At 41.1% G+C, this 19344-nt stretch overlaps 1 protein-coding gene across 1 annotated transcript; it reads right to left on the bottom strand.

Moving 5' to 3' along the window:
- Positions 1 to 2553: 2553 nt before the first annotated feature.
- kcnj9 (potassium inwardly rectifying channel subfamily J member 9) lies at positions 2554 to 18855 on the bottom strand. Its single transcript, XM_030074889.1, has 8 exons — positions 18423 to 18855; positions 17081 to 17512; positions 12720 to 12933; positions 9888 to 10089; positions 8286 to 8478; positions 7095 to 7292; positions 5799 to 5929; positions 2554 to 4571 (listed from the first exon to the last, which is right to left on the bottom strand). Exons 2-8 carry the CDS (start codon positions 17379 to 17381, stop codon positions 4305 to 4307), a joined length of 1506 nt encoding a protein of 501 aa, XP_029930749.1. The 5' UTR covers positions 17382 to 17512; positions 18423 to 18855; the 3' UTR covers positions 2554 to 4304.
- Positions 18856 to 19344: the final 489 nt, after the last annotated feature.

The raw sequence follows: 19344 nt of genomic DNA, 5'->3' as shown, positions 1-19344 counted from the left end.
TGGCAAACTGCATGTAGGAGCCGCATATGTAAGTTTCTTGCATATTCATGTACTTAGTCTTTATGTGCACACTGCATTGGCGCTTTGTGGGTGTGTCACTATGGGTGTGTACAACGGGTTTAGTACATGCAGTCACCTTTTCATCGTGCTGGGCTTTGATGGGCTGAGGAGTAAAATTTTCTGTTGACTGCATTTTGACATTGTTTTGTGTATTTGTGTATTTTTACTGTGCCGTTGCCTTTTTGGTTTTTTGCACTGACACATGGAGACCCACTGTTATGTGGAATCGGTCATGCAGTGCTGTGATATGGAAAATGAAAGGGTAAAAGGCGTCTCAGAAGTGGCATTGAATTTTTTGGTGTTTGTGTCATCAGTTTTCTCCCATCTTTTGTCTCTGGTGGCTTATTGTTTTTTTATTAGGATAAGGATAAGGATATTTTTATTGTCATTCCAGAGCATGTTATATATTCATTCCATTGACTGTGATTCCTATGTTCCCATTCCTATGTTCCCAGGGTCCTTTGTTCCCCAGTTTCACATATGTGGTTTCCCAGGGTCCTATGTTCCCAAGATCCCATGTTCCCCCAGCTCCATATGGCACATAATGGGAGCATGAAAAAGATAAAGATAAATATAAGTATAAAGTAAGAAGAGTGTGACGATAGTGTTTAATTGTATTTTAATTTTAGGATATTTTATTCTCCAAAAGGGATGTAATGTTTACCACTGGTAGATAGATAGGTAGATAGATTGTCATATTGATTTATAATGATCATATTTTATGGATTATATGTAATGGAAGTCAATAGAAAACCTGGAACTAATCCTTTGATGGGAAAAATCCAGTTAGCAGATGTGAGATATCATTGAAATCACTATTAATATTCACTAAAGTGGTTCCCAAATGAATGACCCAGAGTGGCAATTCTGAGCAGCGGTTTCACCATCCACTGTTATTTCCCCACCTACAGGGTAAATTCTGCACTAAATCATATCTAAAAATAAACACCTCCCCAGATGGGATTCCCTGGCTTAACACACATTTCCAGTATTCAGGGGCTTGGGCTCACAGTTTTGAACAACACAGCCTTGATGGAATGCATCAGATTCTAGACACAAACACAACTTCAACTAACTTTAAATAAATAATGAATGATGATTAAAATCTGTATTATGTATTATTTGAGATTTTCCTTGCTGAATGAAACATGCTCTTAGTAATCAGAGCACACCGCTATTGTTGATCAATACCAGTCAATCCACTGTTACCACAATATCTGCTGAGATTTTGAGCTCTGAAATCCAGCCGGTCCTCTGTTGTTTTGTTTTGGGGGGATAAAACAGAACATGGGCCCTGACTTGCTGTAATGGTGAGTAGATGGGCCTTTCAGTGGAAAACGTTAAATTCTTTGATCCAGCATCACTGACCTGAAGTTTAAATATATAATTTTAATAATTAGAAGTGTAATTTAATTGTCATTTTTTAAACTTTTTTGTTCTATTTCTCTGGTTATCATCTTATAAGTTTTTTTTGCATTTTTTTTTTGTTAATTTTCTGGTATTTTTCATTCATTTGCTAATCACTTTTTCCCCATGTTTTTGTCGACCCAGCATCACTGATCTAATGTGCAACTTGCCTGAAGTCTGCAAATTGAGGATCTGTCTTCTAGCGACAGTTGCAAACAAAAAGAAAACTAACTACTTCCACTTTAACTTTCAATCTCCGTGACCATCATGACCATTGTTGCATACACAGTATGTTGCCTAAAATGTGTGTTTGCCTTATTTCCTTTGGCTGTGGCTTGACCCGATACTTAATGCAGCTCTGACTTTATGTGCTAACATACTGTATGTTGTATTGTGGTATAAATAGCCTCTGAAAAATGAAATAATACCTAGCTTGTAATTGAGTCTGTATACAAACATGGACAGCACTCGCTGCTTGATGGTCCTAAAACATCTTAATATTATATGCTTGCCTTTAAATTAGGCGCTTATTCCATGTTTATTGTCAGCTCAGTCTTCAAGGTCCCTGCTTCAACTCACCAGTTTTGCTTTTTGCACATTTAAGGGGACGGTGAACTAAAATATAGAAATTTTCAATCGAAAGTTTTGCAACTTGGAGGTTAGAGTCAAGAAACCTTAGTCTGCCTATCTACACTGGAAGTATTCAACAACATGGAGTGTAAAGCTGATATAGGTTTTAATGATTTAGACTATGTGCTGTCTTGCATGCAGATACAGCATTACTGAGAGGTATTAGCCATATGTTTAATTTTCCAAACCTTGGCACATTTCTCAGCAAATCTCTCAGTGAATTGCACTAGTTTGCTGGAGTCTGAAACATGACACCAAAGTTTAGTAATTCTTTTATTTTACTGTTGTGGGGGGAAATGAAAAATTTAATCTCACTCAGCTCAAGTAAAAGGATATTTATGGCCAGCTGTTTCAGCATGTATACACACACTTTTATGTGCTTTATGTATGTAGCTCATTTTCAGTATACCATCAGAAAGAATATTTAATGAAACAACAAATCGGAGACAGTTTGTCTGGAATATACTGTAGTTTATTAATTCTAGTTGATGTGTTATATTAAATATTAAAAACATCAAGTAAAAATGCTCACATATGTACACAGCAGCAGAAGCAAGAGATTGGGCTGAACTGAGCAGGACACTGTTGTGCTTTTAATTTCTACTCGGCAGGGGACAGAAAACAAAAATAGATTATTCCTTGTGCTACACACATCATACGTGGAAAAAACGCCACAAAAACACTCAGGAGAGTAAAACCAGTCTCTATGTTAAAGGTTTTTTTTAGATTTTATACCCTATTCACCATAGTGTGTGAGTGCAGTTAGGAATGTCAGCAAATCCACATTAGTATTAAGAACATTAACAAACATAATACTCCGTATCTCCAGAAAATAACAAATTGTTTACACCCAGGGCAGGAAAATAACATTTTTGTCCACTGGCCACAGCGGCAGTCACACCCTGCCACATTCCCTTTTTTTATCAGCCGATTAAGTTTTTGGAACAGTTTTCTAGCACCACATGGCTAAGAGTCTAGTGTCGTAGATAAACGTGCCAGTGGATGCGTTCCGATGTTAATTTCCTGCCCTGTTTATACCTGCTGGATGGACAATAAATCTTTGAACAATCTTTGTTTCTAAAGAAATTTGAGGTTACTACCATTTCAGTCTATTCCTCAATATCATCTAGTGATATTCATGCGCAGGTGAAAATAAAGCGTCTATGCACGGTACCTATCTAGACGTAAACGATCCACACACTTGACTCTATACATACAACCACCTTGTAGAGAACCTTTAGCCCAACAATGTACACCTCTATTATGTAGCTTACATTCTCAAGACAAATGACTCGTTCCTGTTTAACGTCAAGGAATGTGTAAAGTAAGAAGGGACAATACGTCACTGAGTAGCCCTACTTGGTGCTCAGTGTCAAAAAAAAAATCAGTGTATTGTTTTGAATGGATTTGCAACCCCTCCATTAATGTCTTTTTTGACAGGTTAGTTCCCTAGCCATGTGTTTGAATTATGAGAAATATGTCTAGTGCTAACTAGCTCATATTTGACATAAGGGATTGTACATTTTAAACTAGCATGTGGCTAACATTAGCATGGCTAAGAACAGGGATTCACTTTAGGCTTTATGCAGCTGTGGAACAGACGCCTGATGTTTTGAGACCTGTAACAAGGACAACTAATACACACAACAGACAAAAAAAACACCAGTCTGAATTATGTAATGTGTGTTGTGTTATATAGTTGAATCTCAGTCAGAGAGCAAACGGCTGCGGTGTCGTAGTTTATAGTAGGATTTTCCAGGACGGATTTGCCTGTCCCATTGACTTCGGTATCAGTGGCATCAAAGTCTGGCACCAGTGCAGATTTGTAACACTGATGTTATGACATATTGTTCCTTCCACCTTTATAGATTCTTTGTTTAACCTGCAGCCTTGGTCCACAGGTTATCCTGTTGTCAACCCCATCCAAAGCATAGTCATTTAAATGTAGATATAGGCAAGGGTGATTGGAGCTAACACAACGAAACATGAAGAGATAGCACACACACACTTATAGTAAAGATCAACAGAGAAATAAAAAGACAAAATACCAAGAAATAAATGCCGTCATGTGGTAACATAAGATATGGCATACGTAGAAGTGAGCCTAATTGAACCACTCATTTCCCCCGCAAAGAAAAGATTTCAAAACACACTATCATATGGTGATGATATACTGTAGGTCCTCGTCTTTGTAAACATTCTCTGATCTAGGCCTCGGATTCTGATTGGTCGGTGGTGACGCTGCCGTTCAGCTCGCCCAGCCCCGATTGCTCCTGGATGTCGGTCATCTCTCCGACGATGAAGGTTGGCGCCCCTCCTTTGCCGTTGGCTGAGCCCCTGTCCGGCTGCTTTCCTGTCGGGTTATCTAGGGTGGGCTCCTCGTCCAGCCTGCTGGAGATCGACCAGTACAGGTGAGCCTCGAGTCTCGCTGTAGCCAATGAGAGCTCTCGTGCTGAGCAGGAGGGCGTGTCCACCTAGGAAAGAGAACGTACGAGCTGCTTTAATCACAGCTGAGCACACATAATGAAGTTATTTGCATCGTCATCACAAAATGATCTTGGTTTGTTTGTGTGGGAGGAGGGTGCAAGACAGCAGGAGGAAACAGAATTGATCCTGACGCTTAAAAGTTGAAGTCCAATCTGTGATACTTTTACACTGTTATATCATCAGTTTGTGATGTTAAGTGTATTCAAGGAGTTGCTTTATGATGGAAACAATGTAATTTACTTTTTTGGTGCCACTTTCCACTTGTGGTGCCATGTCTTCTATGTGATCTATGAGCCTTCCAACTCTATAAATTTTGGATGAAAAAACACAAGCCACTGTGTTTCATTCTCTTTAAAACTAAATTTGTCTATATAGGCAAATTTATTTGGTTTGGTATTGTCTGTGCTTACTGGTATGTTTGCTAAACCCAGCAACTCGGCGTTTAAGTATCTATGACCAATGGCCATGGCATGACAGTGTGAGGCTTTCTCTATATGGAAATGCCTCACTCACATGTCTGCATTGCATTCTGGTCTCCTGAAACTTCTGTCAGTGTAGAAACTGGTCTCTTCTTCTGCAGTGGACTTTTCTCTTTATGACTGTTGAATGTCAGTGAGTCTAGAAAGAAGGCAATACTGAAATCTGACATTTTCCATTTATCTTTTAGACAGCTGAAAAGGTCTCTGCCTTTAAAATATGTTGTAGCTGCACAACAAATATCTCAACATGGCGTTGTATTTGACCATTTTGTCCTTGTGAATAAAAACATACATGACGAAAGAACTAAATGGATCCAAAATTACATTGCCATTACCTGTTTTTAACAGTGTTTAAGTAGATTTTTCTTTCAAAAATAAAGGAAATGGGAAACACTGCAGAGGCATTTGATAGGCAGGCATTTGATAACATGCTCTGAGCTGCCCTCTCACAGATTAAGATGCTGTGCAGTTAACTTGATGCAGAGCACTTACAGATTAGACACACATTTGACAAATCATAGAAAACCAAATAGTTTTGATGAGGATTCATTTAAGCATGGTAAATAACCATAAATGCTTTGGGAAGTCAGAAAATAATGCCCAGTTTATTTTTTGCCCCTGGCGTGCAGTGTCTTAGCATGGATTCATCTCTACCTCCTGTCAGACAGCTCACCCAGGTCACTGAATCAAGCACCTCGTGTTAGTCATCATCACACCAGCTTAGGGAGACGTTACCTCAAAGGTGTGATGGAAAGCCCCGTAGTCAACGTCAAAGAAGCCCTCGGCCAGTGACATCATGGGACTGAACCTGTGACCCCACAGCACCTCCTCTGCGAGGTAGGAGCTCCTCGCCTGGCACGTCATCCCTGCACACGTACACACACACACACACACACACACATGCAAATACATAAATCCATGTGTATATGTCGGCTTTCATGCCTCACAACATTTGTATGGACCCGTGATGGTTTCACATGCACACAGACACAAACACAGGACCTACAAACTCTCCACAGCGCTCTGACTAAGGGAATCAATATTTGGAGGAGGCAGAGAGGCCACCTCATAGAGACGCATCATGAATAGCTTTGATACACTGAGTTCTTGCAGAGACAGTTCAGTTTATAATTATCTTAAAATATGTTTGGCACAATGAAATATGAGAAAGCATAAAGGAACAGGGATAAACATGGCCGATCCATGTATTTGCAGTGAGGATTTAGCTAATTGAGTATCGTTTCTACCAGTTTCTACCAGTTATGTGCACTGTGTAATTATCAGACAGTGATATACGCTATAGTTGATACAGCCAACGTCTTGGCACACTTGCAGAAATATAGCAGATGTTTAGATTTCTTTCACTGGCAATCTGGTTTGACTCTGAATCTATATGCAAGGATGATGTTCTTTTTTTTTTTTTCAGTTTTTCTGCTTAGCCTAATTTCTCCGTCCTGAGATATGGATGACTCAAAAATATTTTAATCCCAGGCTAAACCATATTAGAAGTTATCAAGTATAACACTCCCCATGCATGTTTTATGCTTCCGGTTACCAACAATCTCTGTAACATGTCACCATCTCATCCAAATATGAAAAGAATACCTTTTAACCTTCTCCTTAAAAGGAGGACACATCATCGTGAAGGGATGAGAATATAGACACCAAAATAATCCATTCGCCCCTGGTAGATCATTTGCTCAGGCACTCCATGTGAAAATTTTAGGACTCTGTCACTCAAAGTGACTGACAGAAGGCTGCTAGTATTGTACAGAGTTGGAGTACTAACCTTTTAATAATAAAACAATCATGAACTAAGATCATATTTCAGAATCATTTAACTTCCTAAACAAAACTGACAGATTTAGTCATGTTTAAGATTACTTTCCAGTTAGCTTTTGCTACTACAAGTTAGTGTGCACTGACAGGAGCAAGCTGAATTAATCCCCCCACCTTGTGTATTCCTTTAAAGTGGCAGTTTTTAACCTTTAGCTGTTAAAGGTTAAAAGAAGACTTTGACTAATTCCTCACCAGTGGCCTCCACCATTCCCTCCAGGATGACCACAATCTCGAAATCCTCCTTCTCCAACTGGGTCTGTGACATGTCCCAGAAGGGCGAGCGGGCGTCTATCTCATGGGAGATGACAAGCGGAGAGACCAGGAAGAGACGGTCATCGCCCGTCTCAAAGCCCACGCTGATGTCTGTCTGGTCCAGAGGGATGAACTCACCTGGAAAGAGACACAGAAAAGGAGGGGAGGGGAAGAAAAGAAGACGAAATGAGAAGATGAAATTAAGTTATCAATATTAGCTTATTAAACAGTTACTTAAACCTAAAAATACACTTTGAATGATCATTCTTCTTCTCTAAACAAACCACTGCTGTTAATGCAGTAGAGCACATTTAAAGGGCCTCATCACTTGTGGGGGGAAGCCCTGACATTTACTGAGCATTTGCATTCATGATGCCCTGGGCACAGGAAAACACAACATATATAATATTATTTTTACTCTTGGTAGTAGCAGTAGTAGTAGAAAAGGTGGCATTATATTTAGTTCTAGTAGTAATAACAGTAGTAGTACTAGGATTATTAGTAGTGAAAGTAGTGGCATAATTATTGGTCTCAGTAGAAACAGCAGTAGTATTAACACTAGAGCCTGATATTGACTCATTAGTGATATATCAGTGTATATGTTGCCCAATACACAAAAACAGAGTACATGTAGTAGAAGACAACACATTAAATCATTTAAAAAGAGTACTGACCAGCTACAGTACTTTGTATGGCAGAGACTTGGCAGAGCAATCAATCTCTGCTGAGCAGATGGCAATGCGGACTGTGTTAAGAACTTTACTGGTCAACTGTAAAATATCAAGTCTCCAGTGCCTATCTTTATTACAACCATTTGATTACCAAATCTGAGGATTTCTTGCTACAAATGTGTGTTTTTATGTAGAAAAAGTTTGGCCAGTTTATTGACATTGAAATATTTTTACTTCCAAATATTGATACTGGTGTCTGTCCAAAAAATCCAGCATTGGCTGGGATCTAATTGAAAGTATTAATATTATTATTAGTAGTAGTAGTATTCATAATTGTAGTGACGGCAACCATATTAGTAATTGTCATAGCATCACTATTATTGCTATCAATATCATTATTAGCCTTATTTAATAATTAGTAATAGCAGTAATAATAATAGCAGTAGTGTCCCAGACTCACCCTCCTGGGTCTGTTTGGACTTAATGAGCTTGGCCCTCATGTTGGCTCCTACGATGTGGGAGCTGCGCAGGTCGCCCACCCTGAACATCAGACAGAGCTTGTCGTCTCTCAGAGAGATGACGGCGTGTTTGGAGAACACCAGCGTCTCAGCTCGCTTGTTGGGCTGTGAGATCTTCACAAACATGCAGCCGACCTGGACACACAGAGGGGAGTGGGAGAGTGAAGCAGAGGCTAAACATGATTATTGAAAAAACAAAAACAAAAAAACAAACAAGCTGTTTCTTTATTCAGCTAAATAGTCACGATGCTGATGAAGTCTGCACCGCCTAAGCACATTCACTGTGACTGCTGAATATAGACAGATTTAGTTCATTTTTACCAGTGCTTGCTATTTCCAGTTTTCAATATTTAACCTCTGACTCAGTCATATTGTTTACTATGCACAGTGGAACGCCCTGCATTTCAGTTGCACATCAGTTGTTAATGTGGCATGTTTCCAGCTCAGGAATATGCATAAACATGATTCTGCGTGGACAGCTGAGTGTGGATTCATTCACATCCTCATCAAAGGAGTGCTTACTTCCTGCGGAAAATGTAGCCCCATCAGCACTTTCAAAGTGAATATTCTCTCTTTCTGGAGGCATACCATCTGCACTGAAATTAGTGTCATTTCTTCAGCGCAATATTCACACATTTGCTCGTCTCTCAAGGCTTGGCAAGTTCTGTAAATTCACTTTTTGTTTTGATTAAGCCAAGCTGACAGGGGGTCTACCTCTAATCAAAACAGACCTGGGTCAAGGAGTATTTGCATGGTTTAGGTGGGCTTTGCTACATGGGACTATAATGTGCATGTCAGGGAGAGAAGGGAATCATAACAAAATCCTTGAAAGCCAATTTAGTACACTTTTCTGTGGTAACACTTGAGTTGACCTAACTTGTCCTGATGTGTTAGGCTCCACCTATCTCTCATTGCATGCAGATCAAACAACAGCTATGAATTATTTGCGAACACTATCTGACCTAGCTTTGAACCACATACACTGTGTTTTGAGAACACAACAGGCTTAAGTGTCATCAAGACTGGGGTAAGTTCAGTGTCAAATTACTAATTTAAAACGTGCATAAATATTAGAATAAATTACGCAGACTATTTTGCAGGATTATTATGTCAATTTCAATTAATGTTTCAAGATTATTACATTCTGTGTCAGTTATTTTCAGTCAAAGGCTGCACAAATAATCAGGTCATTACATAATGAGATGTTAGTTTCTGTTCATCAATAAACAGGATATGACTTTATTTTTTATATTGATAAAGGGAATCTATATCAATAAACACTGTCATTTTCTTAATTTGTGATGTCTACTGCCAATGCATACAGAACAATAAAATAATCTTCTTCCTCAAATCATCAAGACTAATAACTGGAATAAATTTCACAGAATCTACCACAATATTCTAATGATTTTAGCAATATAATGCGCATATCTAATTACTAGTTATATTGAGGCGTAGAAGATACCATTTCCCTGTCTCTCATACATGTTGAATGCATATTGAGTAAACCAAGAAAAAAAACTGATTGGAGTCCTGGTGCTCACCATGAAGGCATTAACCATGGATCCCAGTATGGCTTGCAGCAGCAGCAGCATGGTGCCCACTGGACACTGGTCAGTGATGACACGGTGGCCGTAGCCAATGGTGGTCTCCGTCTCAATGGAGAAGAGGAAGGCTGAGATGAAGCCGTTGACGTTGTTGACACACGGCGTCCACGTCTCGTCCTCCAGATGGTCCAGATCGCCCCTTAGGAGGAAGGAGGGAGAATGTGTGAGAAGGGGTGGGGGGGGGGTGTCAATGTAGGCGTCAAGAGTGGAAAATAGACAGAAGGCGAGATGATGTATATATTTAGAGTAGAGGTGCAGAAATACATGGTGTGGTGATTCATCTTTTTTCCTTAAATCCTCTCTCCTTTCATCATGTCAAAAAAATTCTGTTTGGTTTCCTGCATATTCCTTCCACTTTTTCCAATAGTAATTATATTCCCCATATTTTCCAATAATGATAAAAATCACACCATGATATAATGCGATATTTAAACTTTCACACTTCTCTCCTGACTGCTCCTTTTTCCATCATACAGCAGTGAAATGTACTATAGCTCTGACGTCAGCAAAGCTCCCTGCAAGCCAAATCTTTTGCTACGAAAGAGTCTGCAGGCTTTCATTAAAATCAAACACAGCTGAAGTTCACCTTCAAACTCTTTCAGCAGCCAAGGAAATTCAACATTGACTAGTGTTTTTGTCATAAATAGGTAAAACACAATGATGAAACACACTGTAACATCAATCATAATTCTTTGTTGTTTTTGCTTCTAGGTCTAGGACACAAGATTTTTTTTTAGCTTTCATAGCTGAAGACTTTTCCAACACTGGACACTCTCTCATAGCACAAGTCCTCCATCGTTGAGCAGCTGGTAAGTGCATTTCCCCCATGCAGCGTGCTAACACACACTGAGGACAAAACAAGGACAAGGACACTCCACCAGGGGAAATGCATTTTTTTCCTTAGTGATTACTCCTGGAAATTAGCTGCTGTAAAGTTTGGCCGGTATGAAGACATGCATCTTCTGTCCTCCAGTCCTCCTGATAATGACTTCATTTGTACAGCACTGATCTAAACGATGTAACGAAGTTGGCAAGATAAAAATTTTAAAAAAGGAGAGGATAAAATACAGCAGTAACTAGGCAGAAAAGGTAAAACAAACCAAGAAACACAAGCTGAGTGCACCAAAAATATATAAAACTGACTAATTGAAGCAGAGAAGTAGACACAATACAATGACAAGACCCGTAGAACAAAGTGAAAAGAGGAACAATGTGGGAAAAGTGAAAACAGCTGAGGTCAAGACATGAAGAAGAAGGCACTCAGTTGAGTGCAGACCTCTGCTAAGGTCCTACCTGGAAGTTACGAGTTGGTTAGTGCTAAGCCCCGCCCCTTTATGCAAAGTTGTTGCTATACAACATGCCCCTTTCAGCAAATCAGTGTGAAAGGTTGGCCAGTGCCTCCTTTACCTTGTGGCCACGAGTCCTACCTAGTTTTGTGTTGTTACTTGGATGCATTTGGAAAATATGACTATGTACAGTGGTGGAAAAAAGTTTTCGGACACCCCATGCATTTGTGAAATATTGCATTAAGAATCACTCTTAGGTCTTCAAGTGCAATTTCTTTTAGTACAGTCACAGCCAAAATACTAAACAAATCCTAAAAAAGCCATTAAAAACTTAAAATTGATTGGTTCCATAAAAATACATGAGAAATTTGAGTATTGGGTCATTTTGGTACCAGTGATGAAGGTCGTTCTTTTTATTAAAAGACACAATTTTTGTTGCCAAGCTTGGTGTCTATATAAAGCCAACACATTTGAAAGTTCTTCAGACACAAAAATGGCTAAAACAAGGAACCTAACGCAGGAAACACGCCTGAAGATAAAGATTCTCAGCCAGGAAGGGTACAGCTGCCGCCAGATACCCAGGAAGTGCAGATGCAGTCCTTCAGCAGTTGGATCCACTCTGCAGAAATACAGACAAACCAACAGCTTGGAAGACAAACCAAGATCTGGGCGTCCAAGGGTTTCTTCAGCAAGAAATGACCGCATCCTGATCTGCATTTGCAAGCAAAACCGCCGAATGACATCACAGGAGCTTCAGCAGCAGTGGTCAAACCAAACTGGTGTCCAGTGTTCCACCCGCACTGTACGTGGCCGACTTTTAGATCATGGCTTAAGGTCCTACAAGGCTATCAAGAAGCCCCTGATCAATGAGAGACAGAGGCTAGCCCGGCGTTGTCGAGCCCAGGCACACAAGAACTGGACAGCCAGGAATTGGAAGAAGATTCTGTGGTCAGATAAGTCCAGTTATTTAAAATGTCAAGAATTTAGTTTTGTTAGTTTTTCTTGTAAACAATAAACAAAAAAAATATATAATTTGTATTTGTTTGTATCTGTCTAATGCAGCCACACCTTTTGAAACACAAAAAAGATTTTTCCACAAATATTTCATGATAACATTTGAGATTGTGTAAAATTTTAAGTGTCCGAAAACTTTTTTCCACCACTGTATGTGCTAAGACACGCCCACTACCACGCCCCCTTTGAGGGCGTGGTAGTGGGCTGACTGACCTGAACTGGTAATCATGTATTCTTTGGATCATGACCAACCTTCCCACTGAATTTTATACAAATCTCTCCTGTGCTTTTTGAGTTAACCTGCTGATAGGTGGACAGATGGATGCACATACACGGGCAATGGCCTGCACAGATATACAAAGTATAGTAAAACAATCAAATAAAATGCAACAATGGAACAGTGCTGGCAAGGATAAAATAGAAAAAAAAATGTCCAGACTCCACTGCTCCACCAGCAGCAGCACCTCACCTGCAGTAGGCTATGAGGTACCAGATGGCCCCAAAGAAGAGCCATGTGACGGCGTACGCCATGACGAAGACGAAGAGCGAGCAGCGCCAGTTGAGGTCCACCAGCGTGGTGAAGATGTCCGTCAGGTAGCGGTACGTCTCCCGCATGTTGCCGTGCTGCACGTTGCAGCGGCCGTTCTTCTCCACGTAGCGCTGCCTCTTACGCCGACTCCGGGCTGATGGAGGGACGGAGGAGAAGGGAGGAGGTGGACAGAGGAGAGGAGGCTCCATGAGGTTAGCAGTTAGGGTTAGACAGGTGTGAATTAAGGCCAGCCAGGGAAGGGGGAGATAAAGAGTGGCGCCCTGATGTTGCAGAAAAACCTTGCGGCTTCAATTTTACAGCGTTTTTATGCTTTTACTTGAAATGAAGGTTAACATGATTTTTTATGGGTATTGCAAGTTTCATAACCCAAGGGTCCAAGAAACCCATTCAAAAACCCATTAGATTTTTTTTAAATGCATGGCTATTGGTCTGAAAATAAGGCTGCTTTTCTAAATTTCTAAAAAAAAAAAAAAAAAAAAAGTTGAGGTTTTCTTTTTGAAGATGCAAGGTTGACTGCCACAAAGGATAACAGATGAATGTATGCATGTAGAGAGATTGGAGGATAAATGGAGAAAGGTGCCAGGGGGACAAAGCTACTCAGAGAGATGCAGTTAGGCAGAAGAAATAAGAGAAGAAAGGCAGGCTGGTGGAAAAGAGAAAATAGAAATAAAAACAGACAGTTGAGGAAATGAGAGGATGAAAAACAAGGAAGAGGCAATATCATCAAACACTGCGTAGAAACGATGTAACATCAGACCTTTAGCAGCTATACAGCCTTAAATGATAAGCGATACAATGTTGTACTGTTTTTCTGAGGGCACAGATTGCAATACATGCACAGTACAAGCTTACAACATTTCACCTGAGAGAGTATGGGAGCAAAAACTGGCCAAGGCAAAACGTATTTATCAGTATGCATCCTTGTACACTCTTGTGTTGTCCCAAGACATCTGTTGAGCCAAACTGTAAAGGCCTGAGTACAACCTGAGAGCAAAACCGCCAAGGTTAGAGGACTGATCACATTTCCAGTTATTGATTACAAATATCAAGAATGGAGTGGAATTCCTACAACTGAGAAATATCAGTATCATCCCCCTCCTGGCTTTTCCTTAAAAAAAAAATAGAGACAAACATATGAGGTGCTAGAGGGGGTGAAGAGGTCACAACAACATGGATGCAGTATGGTGCAGTCAAGAGTCTTGCTCCGGTTTGCAAGTCAGTCCAGTTATTCTGCTTTTTTTTTTTTTTTTTTTTTTTGATGTACCTGCGTTTCTGTCAACTTCGGGGCATGATTTCCTACATTTCCCAGCATGACTTTCAACAACTGTCAGAGAAGAGGCAGGACGCTATTGCATTCAGCTGTGGGTTAGATGTGTAGGTGGAAAGAGAGACAGCGTAGTTTTCCAGTCAAACCGTCAAACAAACTGACACAGGCTGGAAAATGTGCACTTTAATTTACAGTTAAAAACATTTTGCCGTGTGTTTCAGCTTCTGTTAAACTAACAGAAGCGATCTCAGCTTTCAAAATAAAACCTTTGTCATTGTGCGCTTCTCATTATTATTAACAAACAAAATTGGGACTTGTAAATTACGGGAGATTCCCGGGAGAAAAGACAAAGGAGGAGATGAGTCTAAAATATGGGAGAAACCTGGGAAAAACGGGAGTGTTGGCAGCTATGGCCAGATACTGCGACAAATACCCCCCACAATCTGACTTGTTTCCTTAACTGTAAAATCGGGAGATTAGCAGGAGAAATTACTGACCGGGAGCATTGCGGGAGAAAGGGTTAAAAATCGGAACTCCCGCGTGAATCGGGAGAGTTGGCAAGTATGGTCATTCAGTGCAAAATAATTAGGTCAAAAACGATTTAATATACTGCAAATACTAGTTGTTTATGTGTATTTATAACTCATTTAGGCGGACAAGGCTACCAGGTAGGCTACTGCCCAGTTAATTAATCTAAAAATAGTGGTACAGGGCTGTAGTCAACCGAAGATTTTCTTTGGTTGACTACAGCCCTAATCTGTATCTTTTCCTCTTCCAGTGACTTAAAAAAAAGTTGATGCTGAAACCCTGTGTAGGCCTACTTATTTCCACACACAAAACTGATAAGGAATTAATAAGGTAGTTGATAAAGAGTCCGACCAATAAGCCGAATCGATAATGACATTGCTATCAATAAAATCTTATCAGTTCTCATCCATAATGCTTAAGTTTCCCTTGTGCATCCAGTGTGGTTTCAGAGTTAGGGATCTGTCAACCTCACGTTAAAGGGAGGCTGCCTGGTCTTTGGTGGCAGGTGATGTCACCGTCCACAGAGCACAACAGGTGACGATAAGGCATTCTACTTTTCACCACTAGAGGTCGGGCTTCACAGGGATTTGGGCTTGGGGTCTAGCTTCGCTTTAAATAGTTAAAACTTTCTGCAGTCACATGCAGCTGCACTTAAAATATCTCAAGGTGATATCAAGCTGTCTACGCCCGGCCATGAATCCACAGGAATAAGAAAAGCCCCTCCACGATACAACAAAATGGGCTCAGAAACTACATGATGTTAAACGGCAACAACTCAGGTCAATCGTTTTCTAAGTGCTAAAATTTTAGGGTGGATTTTTACTTTCAGGAAGATGTAGCATAAAGGGACCAGAAATGAAAGCAAACTGAGAGCACTAAGGGAGAGGAGGCGTAATGAAAAGTAATGTGCAAGACTGTTCAAATCACTGAGGGGTGAAGCACTGCAGCACAGTCAGAGAGGATTCACAACTATTGCAGGAGTAACTGGGGAAGGGGAATGAAGTGAACAAGTTCGGTCAATACACAGTGTGTGAGTCTAGAGGAGGGAGAGAGAAAACGTAGATCCACAGTCAGTCAATAGCTCCCTATCTCTGGGGAAGTCAGATAGATATCACAGGAGTCAATACTGAAAGACCTGCCTGCAACCTTCATTCAGCTTTGGTTGCAGTCCAAACTTGACCAAAGTAAGTCGAGAGCAGTCATGACACCTCCCCAACATTTCTTTTGAACAATTTATCATGAAATAAGCAAATTAGTCACCATCAAACGAGTGCTGTGTGGTACATGAATGGAAACTTTTTGAAAAATCTTTGTAATGAACTGTGTGCTGAATCAACACCTTGAAAGATTTGTTCATCATGTGGCATTATATAACACTTGCATGCAGGTCAAGGCAAAGGCAGTCTCATCCTGTCAAGAGTGAATAAAAAATCCTGCTTCAGTCATACTCAGTCAGAGAATGAACTGCTGACTATGTTGTACTGACAAACTGTTGAATATAGATGTTAGCAGATGTCACACATTATCGCCTCAATATTTCTGAAAAGGATACTGGCTTTGGCTATTCACATGTGCATTAGAGTGCCTGAAAACAGCTGATTTTTGGTGCTACATTTGGAAATTCGCACTCTACTAGCTGACAAAGCTGTAAATACAAGCGGTCAATTCTGGCAAGCTCCATGGTACCCCAAGTTTACAAGCTGTGACCTATCACCTTGGCATCTGGACAACTTGAAAACAATGTAACAGTAATATACATTTTCATATAACAATCCAGTGACCGGTCCTATCAATAAGCAAGCAACAGTCATCTTAAATAAGGTACTCTTTTGTTTATATCTCTTGACATCCAATGGACATTCGATAACCATCCAACAGCAAATACCTGGTAAATACAAGTTGGTCATATGACATTTTTTCTGACTTTACCCAAGTCAAGGTATAATTGTCAGTGATTGGTTCTGATGGGACACGCAAAAGCACGTTTGGTCACACAAGTGTGAGCCATTGACACGGTCATCTTACAAACTCCCAGAACATTCCTGCAAATTTTACTACATTTTAATCAGGAAGATTATTGGAGCAGAATTTTTCGGGAATAGACCGGCAAAGACTGCTCCCGGTCAAACTCCACCATGTGCCATAAAGTTGCCCAAACCTTGCCTGTGTGAAAGGGGTTTATAAGTACTAGCGCAAGTAGTGTGCTATCATAAACAGAAGGAATAAGACCACAGGATTATGTGAGGTAAGACACGTTTGCTGTCGTATAATACTGTTAAACTAGAAGTGAGATGAACTGAATTTGCTTCTGACCGAATCAGCGAAACCGACGACAGACCTGCGAGGAAGCGGAACTGAACCAATCACACAGTCAGTGATTTGAATCTTTGCAGTGAAAACATCTCGAATCAGCAAAGTGGCTCATAATCACCACCGCCACATGAACCCAGAGGGCCATTAGGCAGGCACATGTCACATCGCTCACCCCAGCCGAAGCGGCCCCGCTCCTTCTCTGTCCCCTGGGTCTTCTTCCTGCGCTGATTGGCGTTGGCCTCCCTCTCGGCCATTTTGGACTGGAATGACCTATTGACCTTGGCCGAGGTTGGAGGGGGTGGCGTTGTCTCCGTGGTAACGACGTGACCCAGCTCCTCCGATAGGTTGAAGACTCCCGTGGAGGCGGTGGCCTCGGTGGCCACCTCCACTTCTTCTTCCCCTTCCCCCTTCTCCTCCACGGGAAGGGAAAGGGAGTCCGGGCGGCAAGGGAAGATCGAGTTCTCCAGCGCCATGGTGTATATATGTGTATGTGTGTGTTTGTGTGTGTGTGTGTCAAGTGTATTAGCCTGTTATTGATATCCTCCCTATGGCAGACTCTGTCCAATAGGTATTGATTGTACCATTTGTTTCCTTGACTGGGAGCCTGGAATATAAAGAAAGAGCATAATGGTCACATGACAACATGGAATTGATTAGCTGCTGCTCAGTCACATTGATTTACCTGTAGATTATGTTTTGGAAAAAAACGCTCAGGAACCTTTCTGCTCCTCTTTCCCTTTAATTTCTGCTGAGCCCTATAGGATGTTTTTTCAGCATTTGGTTCCATGACTCTTTTTTTATTTTAAATTACATAAAAAAAACAAGGCCTGTGGAGCCCTGTTTGTTTTGAGCACCCATGTCTGCCTCACCCACACGCTATAGGGAAAATGGGTGAAAGGGGACACTGAGTTATTCAATTAGTCACTTTGTTTAGTCTTTGAGATGTAACAAGAAAGGCAGAAAGCTGTGGGCTACTTTAATGAAGATGATGCTGAAGCGCAGTGTGGCATGTGCACATCAGCACCACTTTCACTGTGTTACATGTTGCATAAAGCACCTTGGGGTCTGTGTGTGTATGCGTGTGTGTGTATGTTTAAGTGCACTTTCTATCCGTCTTGTTACATTTGGTGGATTTACGCCTCATATCACAGGCCTACTGAGATCAGGCTGTTCTTACATAAGTGCTGTAACTCTAAGAAACTCAGAGGTGTGTGTGTGTGTGTGTGTATCTGAGCAACTGGCCACAGTGTCACTCTCAAAAGATTTGCTCAGTAAAATGGAGTCCTGTAGCCTTGGATGCGTGTGAGCCCATTTGGACAAGGCAGCGGATGAACGCAAGAGGAGACTGATGGTGACAATCAAGATGACGCATTACGCATGATGGATGGATCAGAAATAGCCCCTAATACACTGTGGCTTGTCGGTCAGCCAATTGGCTACCAAACACAAAAGGCTAAGCTTGTGCTTTATTGTAAGAAGACAGTGGGGGGAAAAAAATAAACAAAATCTCTTACCTGTTCAGTTGAGCACCTTGTGAATGTCAGGCTTTGGCTCGCTTGGTGTTTTATCGGGAGAAAACGCACAAAATCTGGTCCAAGAACGAACCGGGATTGCCACCTCTGGTTCGATGCCACCCATTTCTGGTGTTTACCAGCGACGCAGCATCAGTCCACTCTTGTTCGCTTTTCCAGGAAAAACAAAGACAATCCCGATGCGACCAGTCCGCGTTTCACATAAAATGTCTGCAAACTCACCAAGTCGAACAAGCGAAGGAAGGACAAGGAAACAAAAACATCTAGGCACCCCCCCCAAAAAAAATTCATGTAAAATGATCACGGCATTTGTAGGAGTACATGTGTCAGGATGGGAGCGTGTGAAATGGTGGCAACAGGATAACCCGGCAGCGCGGAGAGCTCCATCATCTGTGCGTCTGATGGAGCCAGTCAGGTGTGGAGCCACTGAGCGGCAGAGGATGCTGTCATCATCCAGCCCCTGTCAACCCTGCCCCAGCCGCTTTGCATTTCCACAACACAGGGGGAATTAATCTCCATCCACTTGTGCACTCGTCTGCCTTTCCAGCAAAACCCCGTGGCTCACAGATGAGGGAGGCCCTTTTATTTATTTATTTATTTGTAATTCGAATGAAACCACAACGTAAATAACATATTTGTAACATTTGGTCAAAATGATGTATGCGCTAATACGGACTAACAGTTCTGGAAATGGATGCTTTTCTCTTAAAGACATAAAAAACACAAAGGCTATCCTGAGTTTATGGCATTAATCTGACAGAGCCTTGTACTCTGCTGGATCCAATAAAACATGTCCTGCTGCTATCACACACACAGCCTAATCGCGTTATATTATCGTTTCCATCATTGACTTCTTCCAGCTGCATTAAGTAGCCGCTGTTCGCACGCCAGCCTCTAGGGGGCG

The sequence above is a fragment of the Myripristis murdjan genome, chromosome 17 (assembly GCF_902150065.1).
Source record: "Myripristis murdjan chromosome 17, fMyrMur1.1, whole genome shotgun sequence".
NCBI classification, from domain to species: Eukaryota; Metazoa; Chordata; class Actinopteri; order Holocentriformes; family Holocentridae; genus Myripristis; species Myripristis murdjan.
Note: the sequence above shows the minus strand (reverse complement) of the source record. Positions and strands in the feature narration are given on the sequence as shown.

Coding starts and splice junctions, on each gene's coding strand:
- kcnj9 (XM_030074889.1), bottom strand. CDS start 17,381: ATGGCGCTGGAGAACTCGATCTTCCCTTGCCGCCCGGACTCCCTTTCC. Junction 8,479..9,887: donor CCATGGTTAATGCCTTCATG/GTGAGCACCAGG, acceptor CTGTGTGTCCAG/GTCGGCTGCATGTTTGTGAA. Junction 5,930..7,094: donor GGGAATGGTGGAGGCCACTG/GTGAGGAATTAG, acceptor GTACGTGTGCAG/GGATGACGTGCCAGGCGAGG.